We start from the raw sequence: 24,376 nt of genomic DNA, 5'->3' as shown, positions 1-24,376 counted from the left end.
GATGTGTTCAGGACGGCCCAGCCACTGGCTTTCCCTCATCATCACAGCGATGACCTCAAGAAGTGCCTGAAGTTTGGTTATGTGTGACTACTTTGTGTCTAAAAACGAGACCAAATGGTGCTTCTAAAAAATTCCGGTGACTTTCCCAAAGTTTTCTTGCTGGTCATTTTCCCACAATAGGTGTTTCATTTCTAAATTGTTATATACTCTGATTTGGTCCTTCTGTGTTCTTTTCTTTATCTTTTTTTCCCCCTCTTCAAGGTAAACGTGCTTCTTCCTATTTTGAAATCTTTATTCATATGGGTTGTTTGTTTTTTCCCATAACTTTTTTTTCGAGTTTCACCTATCTCTCTGTTTATTTGCGGAACACGCCTGAGACTATAATATCTGGGCGTGGCACTCTGCTTGGCTGCCATGTACAGAGATGCAGAGGATGGAGAGGAGCAGACTTCCAACCCATCCTCCTGTTTACGGTCTCGCCTCCATCCCTGCCTTCAGAGGGACATGGCACTTCCAATTTCTGAGAACCCTCCTGTTGACTCACCCCACTGGCAACTGGCCTTCAGCTTCTCCTGGGAAGTCACGTATATGGCCACTCACCTTCTGATTTCCAGCTTCCAAACTTTTGTACACAGTTCCTCCCCTCTCCCAGTCTCCTTTCCTTGTGTATTTAAGTCCCTTTTATTAAAAAAAAAAAAAAAAAATTCCAGTAATTTTTATATTTGAAAAGGTCCAGAGAAACTAATGTGTGTTCAATCAAGAGTTTCACTGGAAGTCACCTTGTTTGGTTTTTTCAAATTAACAAATGATTATTTTCATACTTAGGTCAGTTAATTATAGGTCAGTCCTTTATAACACATCAGATGTTCCAGGGTCTGTGCTTTCTGGCCAAGATAGATCAATAATCTACGTAAGTGATGATTATACTTAGGAGGAGAGGCTTAGAAATATACCCTTACCCACCATGAGAGACATGAGGATCAAGTTTCTGGATTAAAAGTAAGTGCACTTCCTCAAATGTAATGTCCTAAATGATGCTGTATATCTTGTTTTTTGACGGTCTTTTTTATTTTCTATTTTTCATTTTAGCAGACACATTTTTTCTCAATAGACTGACTTAGATGAGGGCTTTCAGAGATTCTGCCTATAACTGGAATCCAACACGTTAGGAAAGCCCAAGGGGGAAATAATCTCAAAGTGATACACCAAATCAGCGGCAGAACGGAACACAAAGCCCAGGGGCTTCCACTGCCCACGCCGTCAGTAATAACTCTGGGGACCTGTAGGGACATCGAATTTTATTGGAAGATTTCTCTGTTGTGTGTGTTCTAATTACGGATACTGAAGGGGAAAAATGCACACAATGTGAAAATGATGACTTATACTCATGGTATTCAAATATAAGTGACACTTTAAATGGAGATGCAGTCCTGCTGTAGAAAGAGCACTGGACGGAAGTCAGGAACCAGGTTTCTCGTTCTGACATTGTAACTAATGAGCTGTTTAATTTTGGACAAATAATTTAACTTCTCTGGACCTCAAAGACTCGGTCTGAAAACGGAAGTGTCGAAGTACATAATATATTCTCTAGCTCCCAAATTGTATGAAAACCTTCATTTTAAGGATTTTGAAGGTGAGTTGAAATGATGATATCATGTAGTCTTGAAACATTAATAATACAATTCATTTACTATAACCTTAAAAAGATAAAATGGTTACAGAAATATATTCAATTAAAGGAAGATAGCCCAGGTGCGGTGGCTGATGCCTGTAATCCGAGCACTTTGGGAGGCCAAGGTGGGCGGATCAACTGAGGTCAGGAGATCGAGACCAGTCTGGCCATCCTGATTGTTTTATATATAAAGTTTTGGTGCTGTGAAAGAAATAGTACTCGAATATAAAATTTTCTTTTTAATTCTCAGCAAGGCAACGTACTTCTTTTATTTATTTATTTTTTTTGAGACGGAGTCTCGCTCTGTCGCCCAGGCTGGAGTGCAGTGGCGCGATCTCGGCTCACTGCAACCTCTGCCTCCCGGGTTCATGCCATTCTCCCGCCTCAGCCTCCCGAGTAGCTGGGACTACAAGTGCCTGCCACTATGCCCAGCTAATTTTTTATATTTTTAGTAGAGACAGGGTTTCACCATGTTAGCCAGGATGGTCTTGATCTCCTGACCTGGTGATCCACCAGCCTCGGCCTCCCTAAGTGCTGGGATTACAGGCGTGAGCCACTGTGCCTAGCCAAGGCAAGGTACCTCTATAGAAGGGTGTGCCCTTATAGATGAAGCAATGGTGAGAAACACTTGGAGGAGGGAGTGGAAGGGGTTCTTATCCCGGAGGCACGTGGCAGCTGCTGCTGTCTTTCCCCTATTGGCTAGGGTTAGACCTCACAGGCTAAACTAATTCCGACTGGCTAATTTAAAGAGAGTGATGGGGGTGAGTGGTTTGGCAGGAAAAATGGTTATGACAGAGCAGGTAATCCGAATGAGTCAGGGTGGAGCAGGTGATTGAAATGAATCAGGGTGGAGCAGGTAATTGAAAAAGGTTGCTTTATGAGGAAATTAAGTTTAAAAGCAGAAGGTAAAGAATTGAACATACTGACATATTGATTCTTTGAAAAGAAATTTAGAACTCATATCTAACAGTGATGAAACCCCATCTCTACTAAAAATACAAAAATTAGCTGGGCTTGATGGTGTCTGTAACCAAATTTCAACATGAGATTTGGAGGGGAACACCTATTGTCTCCCAGGTGTCTGTAATCCCAACTACCTGGGAGGCTGAGGCAGGAGAATCACTGAACCCCAGGAGGTGGAGGCTGCAGTGAGCTGAGATCATGCCACTCACTCCAGCCTAGGCCACAGAGCAAGACTTCACCTCAAAAAAAAAAAAAGAAAGAAAGAAAGAAAAAGAAAAAACACTAGAGAAGACTTTTGTTTCAGGTCTTTTAAGAAAAATAATATGAAGAAGCCAGAATAAAGATAAGAGAATTATAAAAGACAAGCAGAATTAATCATGATATGAGTTTAATCAGGAAAATATTTTAAAAATCAAGGGGTTCAATATTGCAAGCAGTATTCATCATCATAGGCTTTTTAACCATATACAGACATAAAATATTATTACACAGGAAAACAGAAGGGTTCAAAGTACAAAAGAGATAAAGACAGACTAGATTTTGAAAAGACAATTTCATTACTCACAAAGGGAGAGTGTAGAGAATTGCCAAAATGAAGAGTCCCATCTAGGAACAATAACTGATATCCAGGAGGCTGAGTTAAAGGGTGATGATAGTAGAAATGATTAACAGGCAGAATGCATTTCAGCCAAGCAGAGCGCCAAGCCCAGATATTATTGTCTCAGGAGTATTCAGCAAATAAACAGAGATATAGGTGAAACTTGAAAGATTTCAAAATAGGAAGAAGCACGTTTACCTTGAAGGGAAAAATAAATGATAAACAAAATAACACAGAAAGACCAAATCAAAGTATACAACAATTTAGAAATGAAACACCTATTGTGGGAAAATGACCAGCAAGAAAGCTTTGGGAAAGTCACTGGAATTTTTTTTTTTTTTTTTTTTTTTTTGAGACGGAGTCTTGCTCTGTCGCCGGGCTGGAGTGCAGTGGTACGATCTTGGCTCACTGCAAGCTCTGCCTCCCGGGTTTAAGCCATTCTCCTGCCTCAGCCGACCAAGTAGCTGAGACTACAGGTGCCCGCCACCAACGGCTGGCCAATTTTTCCATCTTTAGTAGAGACAGGGTTTTACCATGTTACCCAGGATGGTCTCGATCTCCTGACCTTGTGATCTGCCTGCCTTGGCCTCCCAAAGTGCTGGGATTTCAGGCATGAGCCACCATGCCCGGCCACTTCTTTTCTTTTCTTTTTTGAGATGGAGTTTCGCTTTTGTCACCCAGGCTGGAGTGCGAAGGCATGATCTTGGATCACTACAACCTCCGCTTCCCAGGTTCAAGTGATTCTCCTGCTTCAGCCTCCCAAGTAGCTGGGATTACAGCGCCTGCCACCATGCCCAGCTAATTTTTGTGTTTATAGTCGAGACGGGGTTTCGCTGTGTTGGCCAGGATGGTCTCAAACTCCTAACCTCAGGTGATCCACACGCCTTGGCCTCTCAAAGTGTTGGGATTACAGGCATGAGTCACTGTGCCCAGCCTTCCTCTTCTCTTTATAAATGAACCAGACTCAGGTATTCCTTTACAGTAACCAAAATGGACTAAGACATCAATAAAATGGTTTATTCAGGCCAGAATCATTAATAGATGCTGAAACCATACGGTGAAAAGATTGCTGAAGAGGATATCCACTTGGTAAAAAAAATTACCCCTCTAGAGCTCACCTAAGGGAAAATGTAGTTTGGTTTTTTTTTTTTTTCTTGAGACAGAGTCTTGCTCTGTCGCCCAGGCTGGAGTGCAGTGGCCCAAGCTCCGCTCACTGCAAGCTCCGCCTCCTGGGTTCACGCCATTCTCCTGCCTCAGCCTCCTGAGTAGCTGGGACCACAGCCGCCTGCCACCACGCCCGGCTAATTTTTTGTATTTTTAGTAGAGACAGGGTTTCACCATGTTAGCCAGGATGGTCTCCATCTCCTGACCCATTCTAGGAACTCCTGCCTGCCTTGGCCTCCCAAAGTGCTGGGATTACAGGTGTGAGCCACTGCTCTCAGCCCTTTTTTTAAATTTTTATTTTTGACACAGAGTCTCCCTCCTTCATCCAGGCTGGAGTGCCATGGTGCCATCTCGGCTCACTGCAACTTCCGCCTTCAGGGTTCAAGCAATTCTGATACCTCAGCCTCCCAAGTAGCTTGGATTACAGGCATGCGCCCCTATGCCTCACTTTTGTATTTTTAGTAGTGACGCAGTTTCACCATATTGGCCAGACTGGTCTTGAACTCCTGGCCTCAAGTGATGTGCCTGCCTCGGCCTCCCAAAGTGCTGGGATTACAGACGTGAGCCACCACACCTGGCTTGGTCCTACCTATTTAAAAAGCAAAACTGTTGGGTATAACTTTTGGCAAAAAGGGATGTTGAGAAAGAAATTACTGAGGCACTAAGGATGCACTAAGGATGCCATGAACAGACAATGTTTGGGAACCTCTGCCCTAGGACCACTACTATATTAGAATGGAGTATACTGAATGATGTTCATCCTTCTGACCTGGAGCCATCAAGATAGTATTCGGGCTCACTGTCCCTTGCTCCAACACGACTCCAGTCTTTATTCTTGATGATTTCAATGTACACAGAGATGATCCTTCTCTCACTGTGACCTCTTGTATCCTTGAACTTCTCTCTTCCATGACTTTGTTCTCCCTCGTATCCCAGCCACTAACTCCCTCTGCAAGCTTGTCATTGCCACATGTAATGTAATGTTAATGCCTGACTCCAAAGAGCCTTTCAAACAACTTCCATACCTGCCCTTCACCCCCATCCATTGATACCATCTTTCAGCAACCTCCACCTACCCTTGGCATGTGCTCTTCCCCCTTCAGCTTAAGTGCCACAATCAATCATTATGATTCCCCCCTTGCCTACACCCTCAACTTTCTTGCCCTCTTCTTGTTTCATTATATTGCTTTACGGACGCCCTACCCTGGTGAAATCTAGCCCCCTGCCTTCTCTGGGCTGCACCTGTACTCCTGGACTATTGCAAGACCCCGTGACCGCCTCTCAAACCCATTCTCCATGCATCAGTCAGAGAGACTTTCAAAACTCACTTTATTGCTTAAAACCTTTCAAGGGTTTTAAGCATAATGCACAGAATCCTTATAACAATCAGCACACTCTTTACTATGGAGTAAATCACATGTTATTGTGTCTACATCAGCCAAGGGTCTTGAGTACAAACCTCTGTTTTTAATAGTTTCATGCTGGTTTTTTTTTTTTTTTTTTTTCCCCGGTATTTGAGAGACTAGATGGACAGTAGAAGTCATGTCCTTACCCATGGCTGTCCCTCCAAAGGTCACTGGTCGGCACTTTCATAGGCCCCTTGAGATAGCAGTAATGATAGAATTTTCAAAAATGAATTTTAATGAGGTTCAGAAAACAGAAATAAGGTACAGTGCCTCAAAGCACTCCCCCAAGTGTGGGGGTCCAGAGTGGCCATCTTTAAACCCCCAGAGTGGCCCAAAGGTCAGCCTGACTCCCCTTCATGAGAAAGATAATCCTATGAGAATAAATATAAATAGGTAAGTGGGTGAATAAATGTAGGTGCATGAAATTGAAACAAGAGGACTTCAATCATTATGTGATGGCATAAAACAGAATATTCTGGAACGGACAAAAATAAAACTTTGGACTGGGTGAGGTGGTTCATGCCTGTAATCTTAGTGCTTTGGAACACCTAGGCGGGAGGTTCGCTTGGGACCAGGAGTTTGAGGTTACACTGAGCGATGATCTTGCCACTGCACTCCAGCCTGGACAATAGAGCAAGACCCTGTCACAAGGATGCTAGAATTTGTCGATAAATACACTTTTATTTATGTATTCCCCATCTATCTTTTTATCCTATTTTATGTAGACAGCAACGTGATTTTTTTCCCTCCTTTACGGAGGCTGCCTACCAGTTTGCAGTTAATACCATTTTACTGTATTCTATAAAGGTATTGCCAAGGTCAGTTGGCTGAAGGTTTGTGTTTCTTCCTTGAGAAAAATACAGAAAGAAGAAAAAAAAGATCTTCGGTTTGAGTAGGAAAGTGGAAAAGAAAACTGAAATACAATCGCACATTTCCGGCAGAGTTCACCAATTATTTTTCATTTTCAAATCGAGTTTTGCCATTTCTCATTAATGGAAATGCTGCAAGACATTTAAAAATAGCAGAACAGCAACCACCACCACCACCAAAACAAACAAAACCACCCATAACAAGGGGTTGCCACTGTTTTTCTGTAGCATCTCAGCAGATGACCTCCTGGTGTTGCAGTCGGCAACTGGTTGTGAGTCTATTGAAATTATGGGCAGGTGCGGTGGCTCATGCCGGTAATCCTAGCACTTTAGGAGGCCAAGGCGGGTGGATTACCTGAAGTCAGGAGTTCGAGACCAGCTTGACCAATATGGTGAAACCCCTCTCTACTAAAAATACATAACCCCGTCCCTACTAAAAATACAAAAACCAGCCAGGCATGGTGGCGCATGCCTGTAATCCCAGCTACCCGGGAGGCTGAGGTGGGAGAATCGCTTGAACCCGGGAGGCACAGGTTGCAGTAAGCCGAGATGGCGCCATTGCACTCCAGCCTGGGCAAAAGAGCAAAATTCCGTCTCAAAAAAAAGAAAAGAAAAAAAACTTACGCCATTTGTTTTAAATTATGACGTCTTTGAAAAGCATGCAATCTGAATTCGTTGGGTGAGAATACTGAAGTTGAAGGGCATTTAGAGAAGTCTATAAAATGGCAAAAACCGAAAGGGAGAGAAATGAGCTATGAGTACTCTGTCTTGCTAGTAAACAAGTTCCAACTCTGCAAATCAGTTTTCAAAAGAAACTGTTTCCTAAGTACCTGTAAACTCTGAAGCATTTTAGGCAAGAGAATGAGGGGTAAAAAGTATCTTCACGTTGTGCATTACAACAATAAAGACGATTATGTAACAACGTGGCGTCTTCAAAGCAACCCTGCCAAGAGGGAGAAAGTGGTCCTTATGGACGGATACTTTCCTGCTGGAAGGCCCTCAATTAGAATTGTACATATGCATTCATAATACAGGATATTATTTCTATATTCGTAGAAAATTGCTTTCTCATGTAACTCCAGTGCTGTACGTGGGATGGGATACCGGCCCTCCGTTTACAAATACCCAGGTGCAAGGCTGCGCGGGCCCTCAAAGGACAGAAGTGTCTGTGCCCTGCGGGAGCTGGCCACGAATCCCGAAAACGCCGTGGCGCAGTGCTCCTTCTCGCGAACCTGCGTGGGCTGTGGTTCTCTGTTGCTCCCGCCATAGGAATGTCAGTTCATATGTGTCCCCTTCTCCACTAGATGTCACTGTAAATCAATTGCTTAAGGAGAGAACCCGGGTGTTTGGCGCATCTTCACACAGTGCCGGGGTCTGAAGCCCGGTCAGTGCCTGCACTTGTGTCCTTCCCGACTGGGGAGCCCCAAGGCGGAGCGGGCGCGGTGACTCGCTGTGCACGGAGCCGCGCGCTGTCCCAATGGCAACCTAGGCGCCGCTACCCGGGCACGAAGCGAGGAGGTGGCCGGGGCAGTGCGGGCGGGCGGCGCAGTGCGGGGTGGGCCCGTGCCACGCTCCCCTCCGCCCTGCTAGCGAGACGGTCACGTGCCGCCCAGGCGCTGCCCCCTGCGGGCGGCTGCAGAACAAGAGGGCGGGACTGGGGAGGGGAGGAACACGACGGCCCACGCCGGGCTCCGTGGTGCCACGCCCGAGGCTGGGGTCGCCCGGGGCCGGGGGCAGCAAGGCGCGTGCGCCGCGCGGCTGTGAGCGCGAGCGGGGCCTAGGAGGGGGCGTGGGCGGGGCCAGGGAGCGCGCGCGGGACGCTATAGGGGGCGTGGCTGCGGCGCGCGCGCCAGCCGGAGGGGGAGGGGCGGAGAGCCACCGAGGAGCGCGCGCGGGGTTGGTTGCCGTGAGCGTGGCGGAGCGTGGACCGCGGCGCGGCGGTGGGTCTGCCTTTCCCCAGCCCTCTTCCCTGGTCCCTGGCGGGGGCACTGGCGGCGGCGGGGCCGGGGTCCGCAAGGCCGGAGGAGGCGGCCGGGCCCGGGCATGGTGGTCTGGGGCAACGCGGAAGGTGAGCGACCCCCGGGCCGGCGGCGGGTGGGGGAGGGGCGGGACCGGACACGCGTCGCCCGGAGGCGCCGCAGACCCGCGCGGCAGCGGCCAGAGCGCGGCCGGCCTGAGGTGGGGCGGGGGAGGGGCGCTTGGCCCCGGCCCCGCGGCCGTCCTCTCGCGGCCTGGGCTGCCCGCGGCGCCCTCCTCTCGTGCCCGCAGCCGCCGGGTTATGTAACGTGTGACCTCCCCTTCCCTTTCGTCATGGCGCGGCCAGCCCCGCGCCGCCGCCGTCTCCATGGCCGCCCCGCGCCGACCCCTGGCCCTGCGGCCCTTCCCCCCGCGCTCCCCGCGTCCGGCTGGCCCGGCCAGACCGCGCCGCAAACTCCTTCCTCCTGCGCCGGCGCCTCGGCCGGCCATTCAGTTCCGCGCCATTCATTCGCGCGCGCGTTCGGGCGTTCGTTCCACAAGCGTTTGTAGAATGTGGACCCGGCCGAGCCGCCGCTCCCAGCCGCGCTCCAGCCGCAGCGTTTCCCCGCACCCCGGCTCCGACGCCTCCGGGGCGTCCCGGAACCGGTCGGAGCGTCCGAAGGCGGTTGCTGTTCGCTTGTTTTTCCTTGCCGCTTGTCTGTTCCCTTAATACGCAGGGCGCCGTTCCCCAACTGTCCTTCCGAGCGCCCCTTGCCCACCTGCCTACTGTTACAGTGATGCCACTCTGTGTTTCGCTGCTTTTCCTGCCTCTTCCCAGTTTGTAAAGAAATAATCTCACATAACACTCCTTAATGTACTGCCCCGTAAAATAAATTGCAGGTGATATACGTCTGCTAATTCTCTTTATCTCCACGTCTTCTCACGCCATGTAGTAAGTAGAAATGGTTTCATTTAGGTGAAAATAATGCAGACTAGCACATAGCACAACAAGGTCTTGTAACTATTAAGGACTTTATGTAACAGTCCGTAATTCTGTGTGTCTGGTCTTTTCTCTTGACTTTGCACTTGAGTCTCCGAGAATAAGCCATTTCCTGTTTAGGTAGGGTAGGACCAACCATAACCTTGGTTCTCTTTGTGGAGTGCTGTATATAGCCAGTAAGCCTCTGGGAACCATCTATCTGTCCGCCAACCTTTCACACATATCCTTGCGTTTGCCCGTGCAAGCACAAGTGCTGCATGTTGTTCCCTGCCTTCCTGTTCTGGACCCTTAAGAGCTCACCTAAAGTTCCTCTTCTTGCAGGAATCATTCTCTGGTATACAAGGCTCTCTTACATTCAATTCTGAGGCTGTTTGCCCCCTTCACTGTGTTATGATTATCTTTTTGGCCCTGTCTTCTCTTATTTTGTAGGACCTTTGAGGGTAGAGTCTGTACCAAACTCCTGTCTTTTGTTGTAGAACTTTAACCGCTATATTATGGTAAACAGTACATATTTAATATTTTTTTTCTAAAGATGGGAATTGCTCTTTTAGGATTAATTTCTAGGAAGTTTCAAGTAGAACATAATTTTTGAAAAATAATGTGCTTGAATGTATAAGATCGCTACATTTCCCCCACTCCCAGCTTCAAAACTGATTCTACATAAGAGAATTAAAGAAACCTTGTCCTCACCAGCCACAGACTGGTCATTATTCGTAAGAAGTTGCAGTGACTGCATATAATATATGTTTGAAAGCACTTTCTTTGATAGCAGCTGTAGTGGAAAGAAAGGAACTTCACAGTTAGATGGAGGTTAGATTTCTGGCCCTGCAAATTGTTAGCTGGTGACTGTAGACAAGTTACTAGTATCTCTGGTTTTTTCTCGTTTGTGGCATGAAGATACCATTTCCCACCTTGGGTAGCTGAGAATTAAATGAGTTCTTAAATGTGAGACATCTAGTGACACCATGGTACTCAGGAGGTGCTCAGTAAATACATACTCCCTTTGGTATACCAGTTTATTGCAGTTCACAATCTAGAATGAGCCAGGATGTGCTAGAGACAACGCGTGAGAGGAAAGGTAATCAGAAGAGGTGACAGGTACCTCTTCTCTCCAAATAAATGAACAAGTCCTACACTAAAGAGCATTGTGGCTCTTTCTGCTTTTCAAGAATGTATGGACGTGTATATGTGGCATATTACTAATCATAGGGTATGTTAAACAACATTTAAAAATGAAAAGTTTTTTTCTGTTACTGTAATAGCACCAACTGAAGCGTTAACATGGACATTAAAAAAGAATCTTTCTTGTTTCCAAAAGCAAGTGAGGAGAGGAGACGGGAAAATGGATATTAAAAAGGCTCTTTAGAGGCAATTAGGTTGCAGGCTCTTCTGTTAGCATCTACTTATAAACAGTACATGAATCCTAGTCTAAGTTCCATTATCTCTTGGTTGGACTGTTGCCATAGTGCCTTTACTGGTTTCTTTATTTGTCTTGCTCCCTGACTGTTCCCTAGGGATTCCCCTTGACAACCAGAGGGATCTTTTTAAAAATGGAAATCAGATTGTCACTTTCTTGCTTAATATCCTCCAAAAGCTTCCTGTTAACACTTAACATTTGAATCTTAGCCCTTAGCACATCCCATCAGGGTATAGCATGATTTGGCAACTTCCAGCTTACCTCTTATTAGGTGACAGACTTTCAGCAACCTACCCCAGTCCCATAGTCATTTTGCCGGTTCTTGAACAAAGTGTTTCTACCTTGGGATGTTATACTTACTATTCTCTTAGCATGACCCCTTCCTCTAAGTGGTCATGGCTCTTTCCATCTTGTGTTTCTGCTCAAATGTCATCGCCTCAGAGAGGCCTTTTCTAATTCTAAAATAGGAATCAGCCCCTTCTTTTATAATCTTTTATTCTTTATTCTCTTTTTCTCTATAGCATTTATCACTAGGTGAAGATACACTGTTTTTTTCACTTACTTAGTTATTTCCCCGCTTAGACTTGTTTGCTGCCAGCCCTCTTCTCAATAAGAGAGCAGAGGCCTTGTCTGACTTGTACACAGCTTTATCCCTAGTGCTTAGAACTGTGCCTGGTACATAGTAGGCTGTCAGTAAAACTTGTTGAGTAAATGAATAGTATAGTTGATTCGAATATTGGTTCTGGAATCAGACAGCTTGGGTCACAATTCTCTGGCTCCTACCATTTACTGATTGTGAGACCGTGGGCAAATTAATAACTTGGTGGTGCCTCAGTTCTGCTCATCTGTAAGATGACTATGATAATACCTACCTCACAGGATTATGGTGAGTAATAATTGAGTTAATATATGTAAAGTGCTTAGAATAGGGTAATTTTAGACCTTCTAAGAACTATTTGAAATTAGCTTGTTCACTTAGGATTTTGTATTTTGGCATGAGATAAAGTTGGATTAACTGAATTTTTTTCTTTTTTTAAATTTTTTGAGACAGGGTCTTACTCTGTTGCCCAAGCTGGAATACAGTGGTGTGATCACGGCTCACTGCAACCTCAACCTCATGGGCTCAAGCCAGCCTCCTGCCTCAGACGCTCGAGTAGCTGTCACTACAGGCGTGTGCCACCATGCCTGACTAGTTTTTTAATGTTTTGTAAAGATGGGGTCCTACTATGTTGCCCAGGCTGGTCTCAAACTCTTGGGCTACAGTGATCCTCCTGCCTCATCCTCCTAAAGTGGTGGGATTACAAGTGTGAGCCACTGTGTCTGGTTAAATTTTATATGTATTACTTTGGTGCTGAATTTTTGTTAGCTACCAAATTTATATTTATGGAACTCCTTTAAAAAATACATTTTGTGGATGTCTAGAACAAATTAAAAAATAAACTGCTGAGAATGGTGACTGGTGTTTGGTCTTAATGTGTAAGTCAGGTTTTTTTAGTCTTCAATCTGTAGAAGATGCTAAGAGTGATTATCTCAACAACTGCCCACCAAAGTGGCTTTTATATAGTTCCCTTTGAAGTTCAGCTGAGAACCGATTGTGGTGATGAAAGGACTTGCTAGAGGCTTCCTGTCTTCAGACAGGGAAAGTCCTTGAAGATCCAGTTGAAATATGAGTCTTGTAGTATTTAGGAAGGAAATTTTTTATCATCTTCAGTTGTGTTCAGTTTCTCCCTCCTTTCAGTGGGTTTTTCCCCTCAAATTGTATTTGGTTATTAATTGGAACTTAACCCAGCTGTGCTTTGTATCTTTCTGTTCTTTTCATAATATGATTTATTTTTCTTTAGCAGTTACAGAAATAGGAGAAAGAATTGATGGAGACAGTGACTTTGTAATAATAGATACTTTGAGCTAATACAACTTGAATTATTCTCATAAACTAAAATTCTGCCTGTGGTAATTGAATTTGCATAATACCGGTTATTTTAAATTCACTTGTCCTTAGTGAAATGCTTCTTTGTAGGCTTGTTATTTTATTTCTCAGTCTGAACTTTAACAAGCAATAGGATCCTAAACCCTAGGCCTAAATTTTTTAAAAAAAAGGTCAAAGGGCTGCTGCTTTGGGTAACATTTCATCCAAAATTTATTAATTGTAAGTTATTAAATATTTACTGTGTGCTAGGCTCTTTGCTAGGTGCAGTGTCTTATTTAATATCTACAGCTGCCATATACGGTTGGCACCTTATAAAGAAACAGATTTAAAGAGATGTTGTTCCTTGGCTGGTTGCACAAGAAAGGAGCCAAGATTTCAGGCTAGTTGCTGAGGTCATACCCAGTGTGCTGTGAGGCATGTTAAAAATGACAAGGTTTTTGTTTGGAAGCTTGCCGTTACAATTTATCACATTATTTGTGAGTGTGTGTAACTACTGGCAGCTTAATCATTATGGCTAATATTTTGATTTTTTTTTTTTTTTTTTTAGATTTAACTACTAAAATGCCTGTGTTATAAGTGTGAAATGTTTTAATAGGATGATGACTTGCATCATAATTAATGTTTTTCTCACTCACATTTAAAAGTCATTAAAAATAAGTCAAAGAATTGTGTCTTGGTGCTTCAGCTTTGTAAATAGTTTGAAAAGGTTTTGCATCTAATACGTTAGACTGAAGAAAACATAAACGTGTAAGTTTGCTTAAGGCTAAATTGGAGGTAGCAAGTAAATATTTAATGAAAGTTCCTAGTGATGTGTTCCTGCTGATTATGGGGCAATTTTTTTTTAAGCTTCTATCTTCAGTTCTGGGGTACATATGAATGTTTGTTATATAGATAAACTCATGTCATGGGGGTTTGTTATACAGATTGTTTCATCACTCAGGTATTAAGCCTGATACACAATAGTTACTTTTCCTGCTCCTTTCCATCCTCCCACCCTCCATGCTCAAGTAGACTCCAGTGTCTGTTGCTCCCTTCTTTGCGTTCATGAGTTCTCATCATTCCGCTGCCACTTACAAGTGAGAACGTGTGGTGTTTGGTGTTCTGTTCCTGTGTTAGTTTGCTAAGGATAATAGTCTACATATCTGATCTTTACCTGGATCTCCTTCAATAAGGAGGAAAACATAGGTGGGATGTTTTTACATAAATTTTAATGGTTTCTGACATTTCCTTGGAAGGCTTTTTTAATTTGTAAGAATATCTAAATTACGAGTTATTGGCTTCTCAACACCTCAGAATGTCAGGGGTAGAAAGAATCTTACAGATTCCATAGGCCATGCTGTTATATCTTACTGGAGGAAAGTGAGACCCCAAGGGTCATTTGCCTGCTAAAGAGGAGAAATAAGACTAGAGCCTAGGTTTTTCCCCCCAAGGCCATTTTTCCCCTGCTACACTAAACTGTTCCCTGCATTACTGAGGGAAAGACCAGCAACACTTAGTATCTCATATTCAAGAGGACAGAAAATAAAATGATACGTTCTTGTAGAATTATGATTTAAAGTCTTGATTTTATTATTGGAACATAGCAGAAAAAAATTTTGTCCTCTATTATAATGCAGTTGAAAGTGATGCTTTCTCATGTAGGCAGGTAACTGCCTTGTTTATGTAGGATACTTTGAGAAACCTTTTAAAGACCAGTTGGGTCCCATGACTTTGTGCTTGAATTAAAATATTAGGTAGTGATGGGCAAGAAAAGTTGGTTGTGATGTGAGTAGTTCCAAACTCATATCTGATTAAGCAAAGTGTTGCTTACTGACCTCAGTCATTCCTGATCATACCCAAGGCTAAAATGAACTTTTTGGAGGTTTAGTCACGAAACAATGGCTGCATCTTACACTCTCTAAGCTCCATCATTTTTATATTTGCAATTTCTAGGAATGGACTTAATGCATTTTTATCTTTTAGGCACTGGTCTGAATTATGTAGTTGAAACTCTTATTTAGATATTTTGTTCTTGTAATTGGTTTTCATTAAGTTCTGTATTTTAGTCTTATAAATTCAGTTTCTTGACTCCTTAGCTGTTTATTTTAAGCCTTTTTTTTTTAAAAGCCATTTAACCTGGACAGTCCTGAACTTTAAAAAATATTTTAACAATTTCTTCTTCAATATTTTAAGGAGCCTAACAATCTTTTTTTTTTTTAGATGGAGTTTTGCTTTTGTCACCCAGGCTGGAGTGCAATGGCATGATCTTGGTTCAGTGCAACCTCCTCCTCCCGGGTTCAAGCCATTCTCCTGCCTTAGCCTCCGGAGTGGTTGAGATTACAGGTGCCTGCCACCATGCTCAACTGAGTTTAGTATTTTTAGTAGAGAAGGGATTTCACCATGTTGGCCAGGCTGGTCTCGAACTCCTGACCTCAGGCGATCCCACCCGTCTCGGCCTCCCAAAGTGTAAATTTTTTAATACAGAATTTTTTCCCATGATAATCTTCTCTGTGTCATTCCAGTTTTAGTCCATGTGCGGCCGAAGCAAACACAACGCTTTATATCTTAAAGAGTGCTTTATCTAACTTTTTTCTCATTTAATTCTCTTAAGAGTACTGGGAAGAGAGGTAAGGCAGCGTATCCTATTTTATAGCCGTAGTGTCATTTGGGCATCCGTTACCCAGAGTGAGGTAAGGCATCTAAGTTAAGGGTACAGTCTACAAGACTCTTCTCACTTCGTATATTAGCTACAAACTCTACAAACTTGCAGGTTGTCCACACTCTGACCAACTGGCTATGACTTTATCAGTTCCCACTACACCTCACGTTTGATAATTTGTTAGAATGACTCACAGACCTCAGGAAAGTGCTGTTCTTGGAATTATAGTTATTTTTTAAAAGATACAAATCAGGACCAGACAAAGAGACACATAGAACAAGATCTGGGAGGGTCCCAAATATGAAGCTTCCACGTCCTCAGGACGTGTCATCCTTCCAGTACATCAGTGAGTGGTTGCCAACCGGGAATTCTCTCTTACTCTACAAGCATCTAGAGTTTTTGTGGGAATTTTATTACATAGGTATGATTGAACTCAGTCGCCAGCCCGCTTCTCCCTGGAGGTCAAGTTTTTAGGCTGGTTTCAGCTTGCTCAAAGCCCCAACCCACTATTCACATGGTTGGCATTTCTAGCATGGCCAACCCCCATCCTGAGACTAGGGGCCTACTGGGCGTCACCCTGTTAATAGAAACTCAATTGTGGGCCAAGAGGGACCCATTATGGATTCATGGATAGCAAAGACACTCCTATCAGTTGGGAGACTCCAAGAGTAGAGTTTTCCAGGAATCAGACAATGGCCAATTTTTTTTTGTTTTTGTTTGTTTAGGGACAGGGTCTTACTGTGTCACAGTGGTGCTATCATAGCTCACTGTACCCTCCAGCTTTCGAGCCACAGTGATCCTCCTGCCTCAGCCTCCCCAGTAGCTAGGACTACAGGCATGCATCATCGTACCTGGCTAATTTAAATAGTGAGAGAGAGAGAGAGAGAGAGAGAGAGAGAGAGTGTGTGTGTGTGTGTGTGTGTGTGTCTCCCCCTATGTTGCCCAGGCTGGCTTCAGACTCCTGGCCTCAAGTGATCCTCCTGCCTTGGCCTCCCAGAGTACTGCTATTACAGGCATGAGCCACTGTGCCTGGGCCCCAAATTCTTTATTACACAATGCTGGCTAAATAAGTGAGAACAGATACTTGCTCAATTTGTGACAGCTAAAACTAGTGGTAGTGATAGTAACCCAGTTACCTCTGTTGTATTAAAAATTGGAACAGGTTGTATTTAAATATATATAGAAGCATTGCCTTCTGTTGAGAATTGCTACATAACATTTTCTTTTATCGATACAATAGAATTTAAAACTTGGGTTATTCACTTGAGTTAAATGTTTTAATTACATAAATTTTGTTGTAGCTTGGGTTATAAACTACATATTTGATACTTTAAAGCTTAATAATTGGTTGTAAAAAGTTTGAATTTTGGTATTGCTCTTGAATTTGTACTTTTAGATGTACGTAATTATTCATTAGTTATTTGGAAGAAGAAAATATGAAGTGAGATTTTTATGGGTGGGGTGGAGGCATTGATAATCTGTGTTAGGGTTGTAAAATGTTTCAGTAACTTAATTGCTGTTTTGAATTTTAGCACTTGAGTCAAAGTTACTAACGCTTCAGGTTTACTGTGTTGGAGGTTAATATTCTTTTTCATATTTATGCCTAATCTTATTTCAGATTGTCACTTTAAAGATTATATTAAATTATCTTGGAACTCACTGTTTCTCAGAGATTATAGTGTGCTAAATTGTTACATTGAATAAGACTTCTGGTGTCTTGAAGAATGTAGCATGTTGTAGTGTTATGTTTTTGTTTTTTAAAAGTGTATAATTTTAAATATATTATTGATGTAAGCAAGGGAAGATTCCAGAAGCAGTGGCAACTTCTGCTCCCTTTTTGTTTACTTGCAATTATATTTAATAGAAAGATTTGTGAGAAAAGGGATTTATGAATGCTGGAACTGATAGCAGGTCCAGAAAAGAAGAGTTTGACTATATTTTTGAAATGCAGTTGCTCTGAGGGATTTGATTTTAGTTATGTATCATTGTTTATGCCAGTTACCTTGTGAGTTCAGAGATCTAATGACTTGTGTGGGTGGAATGCACAAGGTGAGGACTTTAGCTAAGATTCATAGGTTATGGTGTAGGCTAGGCTTAGGAGCCAGACACTCTCCCACCCAATTTACACTTGCTTAAAACTTAGAAAGTAAGGTTTAAACTTCTTAGTATGATATATTCAAGGCCTTCTGTTATATTTTACCACCTACCTTAGTTGGTCTACCTCTACATCTGGCCATGTTCCTACATACCAGTAAATTCTAGAATGTTGTCCTAAACGTCTTTTTGTATTTTTCTTTTTATTTTTTATGAGGCAGGGTCTCGCCGTATAGTATAGGCCTGAGTGCAGTGATGTGATGACAGCTCACTGCAGTCTTAACCTCCCAGGCTCAAGCAGTTCTCCCATCTCAGTCCCCCAAGTGGCTGTGACCACAGACGTGCACCACCATGACTGGCTAATTAAAGAACTTTTTTTTGTGGAGACAAGGAGGGTCTCACTTTGTTGCCTAGGCTGGTCTCGAACTCCTGAGCTTGAGCAGTCCTCCTCCCTTAACCTCCCAAAGTGCTGAGATAAAGGTGTGAGCCACTGTCCTCGGCCTTTTTAAGTTTTTGATTATGAATTTTTCTTCTTCCTGAAATCTTTGCCTTCATATCACCCCTTCCCACCTACCTTCTATCCCATAAAATCCTGCTGATTGTTCTTAGTTTAGATCTACTCTCAGTGATGCTTTCTTGGGTGTCTTCTCGAACGTGAGATTTATGGCTGTTTTCTCTGTGCATTTATTTCATTCCATTAGTGCCTATAATGCAGAATCTTTTATTAGTATTATTATTTTTACTTTTTTGGTCTTGCTGTGTCTCCCAGGCCAAGTGCAGTGGTTCACTGCAGCCTTCACCTTCCAGGCTCGAGTGACCTCAGCCTCCTGACTACAGGTATGTGCCACCATGCCTGGCTCTTTTTATTTTTTTTTATTTTTTTTTTAGGGATGAGGTCTTGCTGTGTTGCTCAGGCTGGTCTCATGCAAGAGATCTTCCCACCTTGGCCTCCAAAAATGCTGGGATTACAGATCTCATATTATAGTTGTATGCAAATCTCTGATAACCTTGGATTGTGGTTTATACTCATTTTACTCACCTTGAAAACTGAAGATTATAGTAAATGCTAAGTGAATGGAGAAAAACCATTAGCTCAGACCTGGAATTCGGGTTAAGGGGAAGTGGGGGGCAGGACAGGAGAGATTTTGTCATCTGCAATCTTTTTTTTTTCTTTTTTTTTTTTTTTTTTGAGACAGTCTCGCTCTGTCACCCAGGCTGGTGTGCAGTGGCGCGATCTCGGCTGACTGCAACATCCCACTCCCTGGTTAAAGCAATTCTCCTGCCTCAGCTCCCAAGTAGCTGGGACACTGGGGAGTGCTACCACACCCAGCTAATTTTTTGTGTTTTTAGTAGAGACGGGATTTCACCTTGTTGGCCAGGATGGTCTCCATCTCCTGACCTCGTGATCCGCCCTCCTTGGCCTCCTAAAGAGCTGGGGTTACGGGTATGAGCAACTGCGCCCAGCCTGTCACCTGCAATCTAATTAAAATCTTCACCTGGTGAATTGCATTACTCCTGATGTGAAATTCATTCTACTTAGGACACATTGTAGCATCATTCTTTCTACTGTATGTAACCTTTCTCATTATCACTGAACTGTCCTTTTCTGTTCTCACCACTATAGTTACATTTTTAGGTACTGGCAAAACTAGTGGTTCTCAAAGTGTATGCCACAGTCCAGCAGCATCAACATTCCCCGGGAACTTTTTAGAAATGCAAATTTCCAGCCCTACCTTAGACTCACTGAATCAGAAACATTGGAGTTGGGGCCCAGCATCTTGTCTTTTAACAGGCCCTGTGCTGGTGATTGCGATGCATGCTCAGGCATGAGAATTACTGCTTTAGATACATTTCCCTCTTCTTTGATATTACTTCCTTTATTCTTCAGCTAAGTTCTGTTCCTGTTACTAGCTCTTCTACTGTGGCCTTTGGAATCCCTTATTTATTGCAACCTTGAACTTTTCTACAGATAATCATTTGGCTTTCCTGTGAGATTATACCACTTCTCCTTAGTGAAGATCAGTGGCTTCTTATCTCCTTCCTCTAGATTTTAATTTTTATCATGTCATCTCCAGAACATACTTTGTAGCTTGATCCTACTTATGGACATGCTGACTTTGAGATGTGTAGAACATCCTAGTGGATGGAGGTGCTTAATAAATGCAGTTGGGCCACGTGGTTTGGAACACAGGAAAGCAGGAAAATTCAGGTGAAGGTGTTTGGAAACGGGGTGATTTGGCTGCACTCTGGAAAACTAGAGAAGGCAGTTCTCCTTGGTATTTCCTTTTTTAAATTTTTTATTCTTTTGAGATAGAGTCTCAGTGTTGCCCAGTGCAGTGGTATGATCTCGGTTCACTACAACCTCCGCCTCCCGGGTTCAAGTGATCCTCCTGCCTCAGCCTTCCGAGTAGCTGGGACTACAGGTGTGCACCACCACGCTTGGCTAATTTTTGTATTTTTTTTTTTTTTTTGAGACGGAGTCTCGCTCTGTTGCCCAGGCTGGAGTGCAGTGGCCGGATCTCAGCTCACTGCAAGCTCCACCTCCTGGTTTACACCATTCTCCTGCCTCAGCCTCCCGAGTAGCTGGGACTACAGGCGCCCGCCACCTCGCCCGGCTAGTTTTTTGTATTTTTTAGTAGAGACGGGGTTTCACCGTGTTAGCCAGGATGGTTTCGATCTCCTGATCTTGTGATCCGCCCGTCTCAGCCTCCCAAAGTGCTGGGATTATAGGCTTGAGCCACTGCGCCCGGCCAATTTTTGTATTTTTATAAAGATGGGATTTTGCCATTTTGGCCAGGTTCTTCTCAAACTCCTGACTTCAGGTGATCCACCTGCCTTGGCCTCCCAAAGTCTTGGGATTGCAGGCATGAGCCCCCATGCCCAGCCTCCTAGGTACTTTATTAAAACAGTGTCTCTACTTCTTTCCTTTTCTGTGGAAATCTGATTGAAGGGAAGAAAAGCATTAGTCATTCGTTCAGGAAGCCCCCTTCAGTTTGTATTAACTATTGATTTTGTTAAATCAAGCATCTTTTTTGGTAGTTATGAATAGCAAGAAGAATAAGAGAAAACTCTTTGTTATATTGAATTGTTTGGGATAGATGCTTTCCTTTTAATCAGATCAGCCTCAAACTGGGACATACAAATGTTTGTTATGCATTTTCAGGTTTAATATATCCAAATATTTTTTATACAGTACATCTTATTGTGTCTTTCTCTTTATCTCTGATTTATGTAGGTACTGAATCAAAATCATATTAAAATGCTCAGATGTACTTATACATTAGGGTACAGGCCAACCTGCTGTAACAGGGACTTCAGAATACAACAGGACAAACAATATTTAAGTTTTTCTTTCTCCTGTAATAGCCCAGAGGTAGACAGGCAGTCCGTAGTGGGTGAGCACGTCGGTATTTTAGGGGTTCCACATTTCTTCTGTGTGCTTAGCCATTCCGTAGGGTATTGTCCTTATTCCCATGGGTGAAGCTGGGTTACCTTACAACCGCATCCCAGAAAAAGAAGTAAACAGCTTTCTTTAGGAATATGGCTCATATTTTTGTGCACATCACTCTGCTCATACCTCCTTGGCCAGAACCGAGTCACATGGCCACCCCTGATTTTTAGAAGAGCCTGGGAAATGTAGTCTCTGTTTGCCCACTCTGCCTCCTGCTAAGAGGGGCAGGAGAGGTGTTCCATTACTAAAAGTAAGAAAGAAGAATGAATACTGGAGGACAGTGCCATTTTGCCATCGCGGAGTTGGGGGTCCCAAGACCACCCTCATGAGACCAACTGCAAATCTGGGGATCTACACCATCCTTAGGTTAAATAATTAGCTAGAAGGGTTCACAGAACTACTGAAAGGGCTTTTACTTATCGTTGGATTTATTACAGTGAAAAGATACAGAATAGAATCAGCCAAGGGAAGAGGTGCATGGGGCACACAGAAGAGTTCCACTTACGAAACTTCCAGTTATCCTCTGCTGGTGAAGTTGTGGACAGTGCCAACTTCTGACAGTACTTATGGAGATTGCCAATCAGGAAGCTCACCCAAGCCTTGGCATCCAGCATTTGTACTGGGGCTTGGTCACTTGGATATGATTGACTGTTGGCATGGTGACCTTTCGTTTTCAGCCCTTCAGGAAGTTGATAATACATGGCTGAAAGCCCTTCACCGTAAATCATAGTGCGAAACTATCTGGAGTGGCTCAAAGCCCCCAGTTAACAAAAGCCCTTAACAGGGTGGACATCCTTTTTTTTTTTTTTTTTTCTTTTGTGACAGAGCCTTGCTCTGTCACCCAGCCTGGAGTACAATGGCACAATCTTGGCTCACCGCAACCTCTGCCTCCCGGGTTCAAGCAATTCTCCTGCCTCAGCCTTCTGAGTAGCTGGGATTATAGGTGTGCGCCACTGTGCCTGGCTAATTTTTGTATTTTTAGTAGAGACAGGGTTTCACCATGTTGGCCAGGCTGGTCTCGAACTCCTGACCTCGTGATCCTCCTGCCTCGGCCTCCTAACGTGCTGGGATTACAGGCGTGAGCCACTGCTCCCATAGAGTGGACATTCTAAGGGCTTAGAGATTACAATCTCCCAGTCTCATCTTGGACCATGTGAAGGTGAGGAAAAGAAAGGATTACCTCCCAGGAACCAAGGGCAAAGGCCAAACCTCCGGGTTAGGATCTTTACTGCACAGCCACATCTGTGGATAGGCGCATCTTACTGTTTTTTTGGAAAGCATAGAAAAAGTTATATAAAGTTGCCTAATATGTATGCGTTTGTTGAAAGCTCTTTTAAAACTAGATGTATATAATCGTATACATTTATTTATTTATTTATTTATTTGTTTATTTATTTTCATTTATTTATTTTTTTGAGACGGAGTCACCTGTTGCCCAGGCTGGAGTGCAGTGGCGTGATCTCGGCTTGCTGCAACCTTCGCCTCTTAGGTTCAAGCAGTTCTCTGCCTCAGCCTCTGGAGTAGCTGGGATTATAGGCGCCCACCATCAGGCCTGGCTAATTTTTTTTTTTTCTTTTTTTCATTTTTTATTTTGAGACGGAGTCTTGCTCTGTCGACCAGGCTGGAGTGCAGTGACGCGATCTCCACTCACTGCAAGCTCCGCCTCCGGGTTTCACGCCACTCTCCTGCCTCAGCCTCCCGTGTAGCTGGGACTGCAGGCACCCGCCACTGTGCCCGGCTAATTTTTGTATTTTTAGTAGAGACGGGGTTTCACCATGTTAGCCAGGGTGGTCTCGATCTCCTGACCTTGTGATCCACCTGTCTCAACCTCCCAAAGTGCTGGGATTACAGGCGTGAGCCACCACGCCAAGCCTAATTTTTGTATTTTTTAGTAGAGATGGGGTTTCACCATGTTGTCCAGGCTGGTCTTGAACTCCTGACCTTGTGATCTACCCGCCTTGGCCTCCCAAAGTGCTGGGATTACAGGCATGAGCCACTGCCTGTTTATTTTTGAGACGGAGTCTTGCTCTGACACCCAGGCTGGAGTGCAGTGTCACGATCTCAGCTCCCTGCAACCTCCGCCTCCTGGATTCAGGCATAGAATCATGTACATTTAAACAATTGCAAAAGACTCTAGAATTTGTCAGGTCTGTAAAAAGTAAAAGTAGAAGTTACTTTTCAAAGGCTTTCTTCCCCATCTGGCTAACTTATCTTAGAAGCAAAATTTATTCAAAGACCTCTGCTCCTGAATATTTGCCCTGGCATGCTTATACTGGTCCAAGCAAGCATTAGGTCATATCCTTTTCCTCTTCCTTACTTAAAAGTGTTTTTAATTTTCTCAGCATTCCACAAGTTACTTCCTCCTTCCTTTGTTCTCTTCTGCCTTTGCCTCTTTTAAAAAGTTCTAAGTTGTTAGCCAATCGGGAAAAATACAGAATGTGAGGTCCCGTTCTAGCCAGTGGAAACCGGACACAGCAGTAGGATGGACAGGTCAGGTTATAAATGACCCTGTCTCCTTTGTTCGGTTTACTCTCATGGCAAAACTGCTGGCAAGTGTACCCTTTCTGCAGGAAATAAAAATGGCCTTACTAAATAAATTTATGTTCAAGTGCTATTTCTTTATGGCACCGGGGAACAAGCATTTCAAACAGGTCCAACTCTTTCCACATACAGAGGAACTAAAATATGACTGATTATGACTTAAGTTCAGAGAACTGCTTAGCAACAAAGTTGATGCTGTCTTTGGGTCTCTACTTTTTTTTTTTTTTTCTTTTTTGAAACGGAGTCTCGCTCTGTCGCCAGGCTGGAGAGTAGTGGCACAGTCTCGGCTCGTTGCGACCTCTGCCTACTGCATTCAAGTGATTGTCATGCCTCAGCCCCCCGAGTAGCTGGGATTACAGGTGCCTGCTACCATGCCTGGCTGATTTTTTTCTTTTTAGTAGAGACAGGGTTTCACCATGTTGGTCAGGCTGGTCTCAAACTCCTGACCTCAAGTGATCCGCCTGCCTCAGCCTCCCAAAGTGCTGGGATTACAGGTGTGAGCCACCACACCCGACCTCTACTTATCAATATGGACTAGTTGGGGTCTAGATGGAGCTTATTTGTAGGACCTGTTTCCTTCCTTGGTCTTGTTACATGTATGGCTGTATTATAATCCAGACTGTTGCTAGATTTCCTGGTAAAGAATCTGTTTTGTGTTAGGTTACTTCAGTTCAATAGGA

At 43.7% G+C, this 24,376-nt stretch overlaps 1 protein-coding gene across 48 annotated transcripts in view; it reads left to right on the top strand.

The window, feature by feature from the left end:
* The first annotated feature begins 8,523 nt into the window (after positions 1-8,523).
* REV1 (REV1 DNA directed polymerase) overlaps positions 8,524-24,376 on the top strand; it is an 88,831-nt gene continuing 72,978 nt past the window's right edge. For 35 of the 48 annotated variants that reach the window (XR_012421948.1, XR_012421942.1, XR_012421937.1 and 32 more), the window contains exon 1: positions 8,524-8,740. Coding sequence is in view for 8 of the 48 variants with exons in the window: in XM_074011074.1 (XP_073867175.1) it covers positions 8,716-8,740 (25 nt within the window). In the remaining 40 variants the exon portion in view is untranslated. The remainder of the gene's footprint in view (positions 8,741-24,376) is intronic. The other 13 variants (XR_012421946.1, XR_012421943.1, XR_012421941.1 and 10 more) reach the window with 1 other exon arrangement.

Source organism: Macaca fascicularis, chromosome 13 (assembly GCF_037993035.2).
Source record: "Macaca fascicularis isolate 582-1 chromosome 13, T2T-MFA8v1.1".
In the NCBI taxonomy this organism is placed as follows: Eukaryota; Metazoa; Chordata; class Mammalia; order Primates; family Cercopithecidae; genus Macaca; species Macaca fascicularis.
This window is presented reverse-complemented; position numbering and strand designations above follow the sequence as displayed.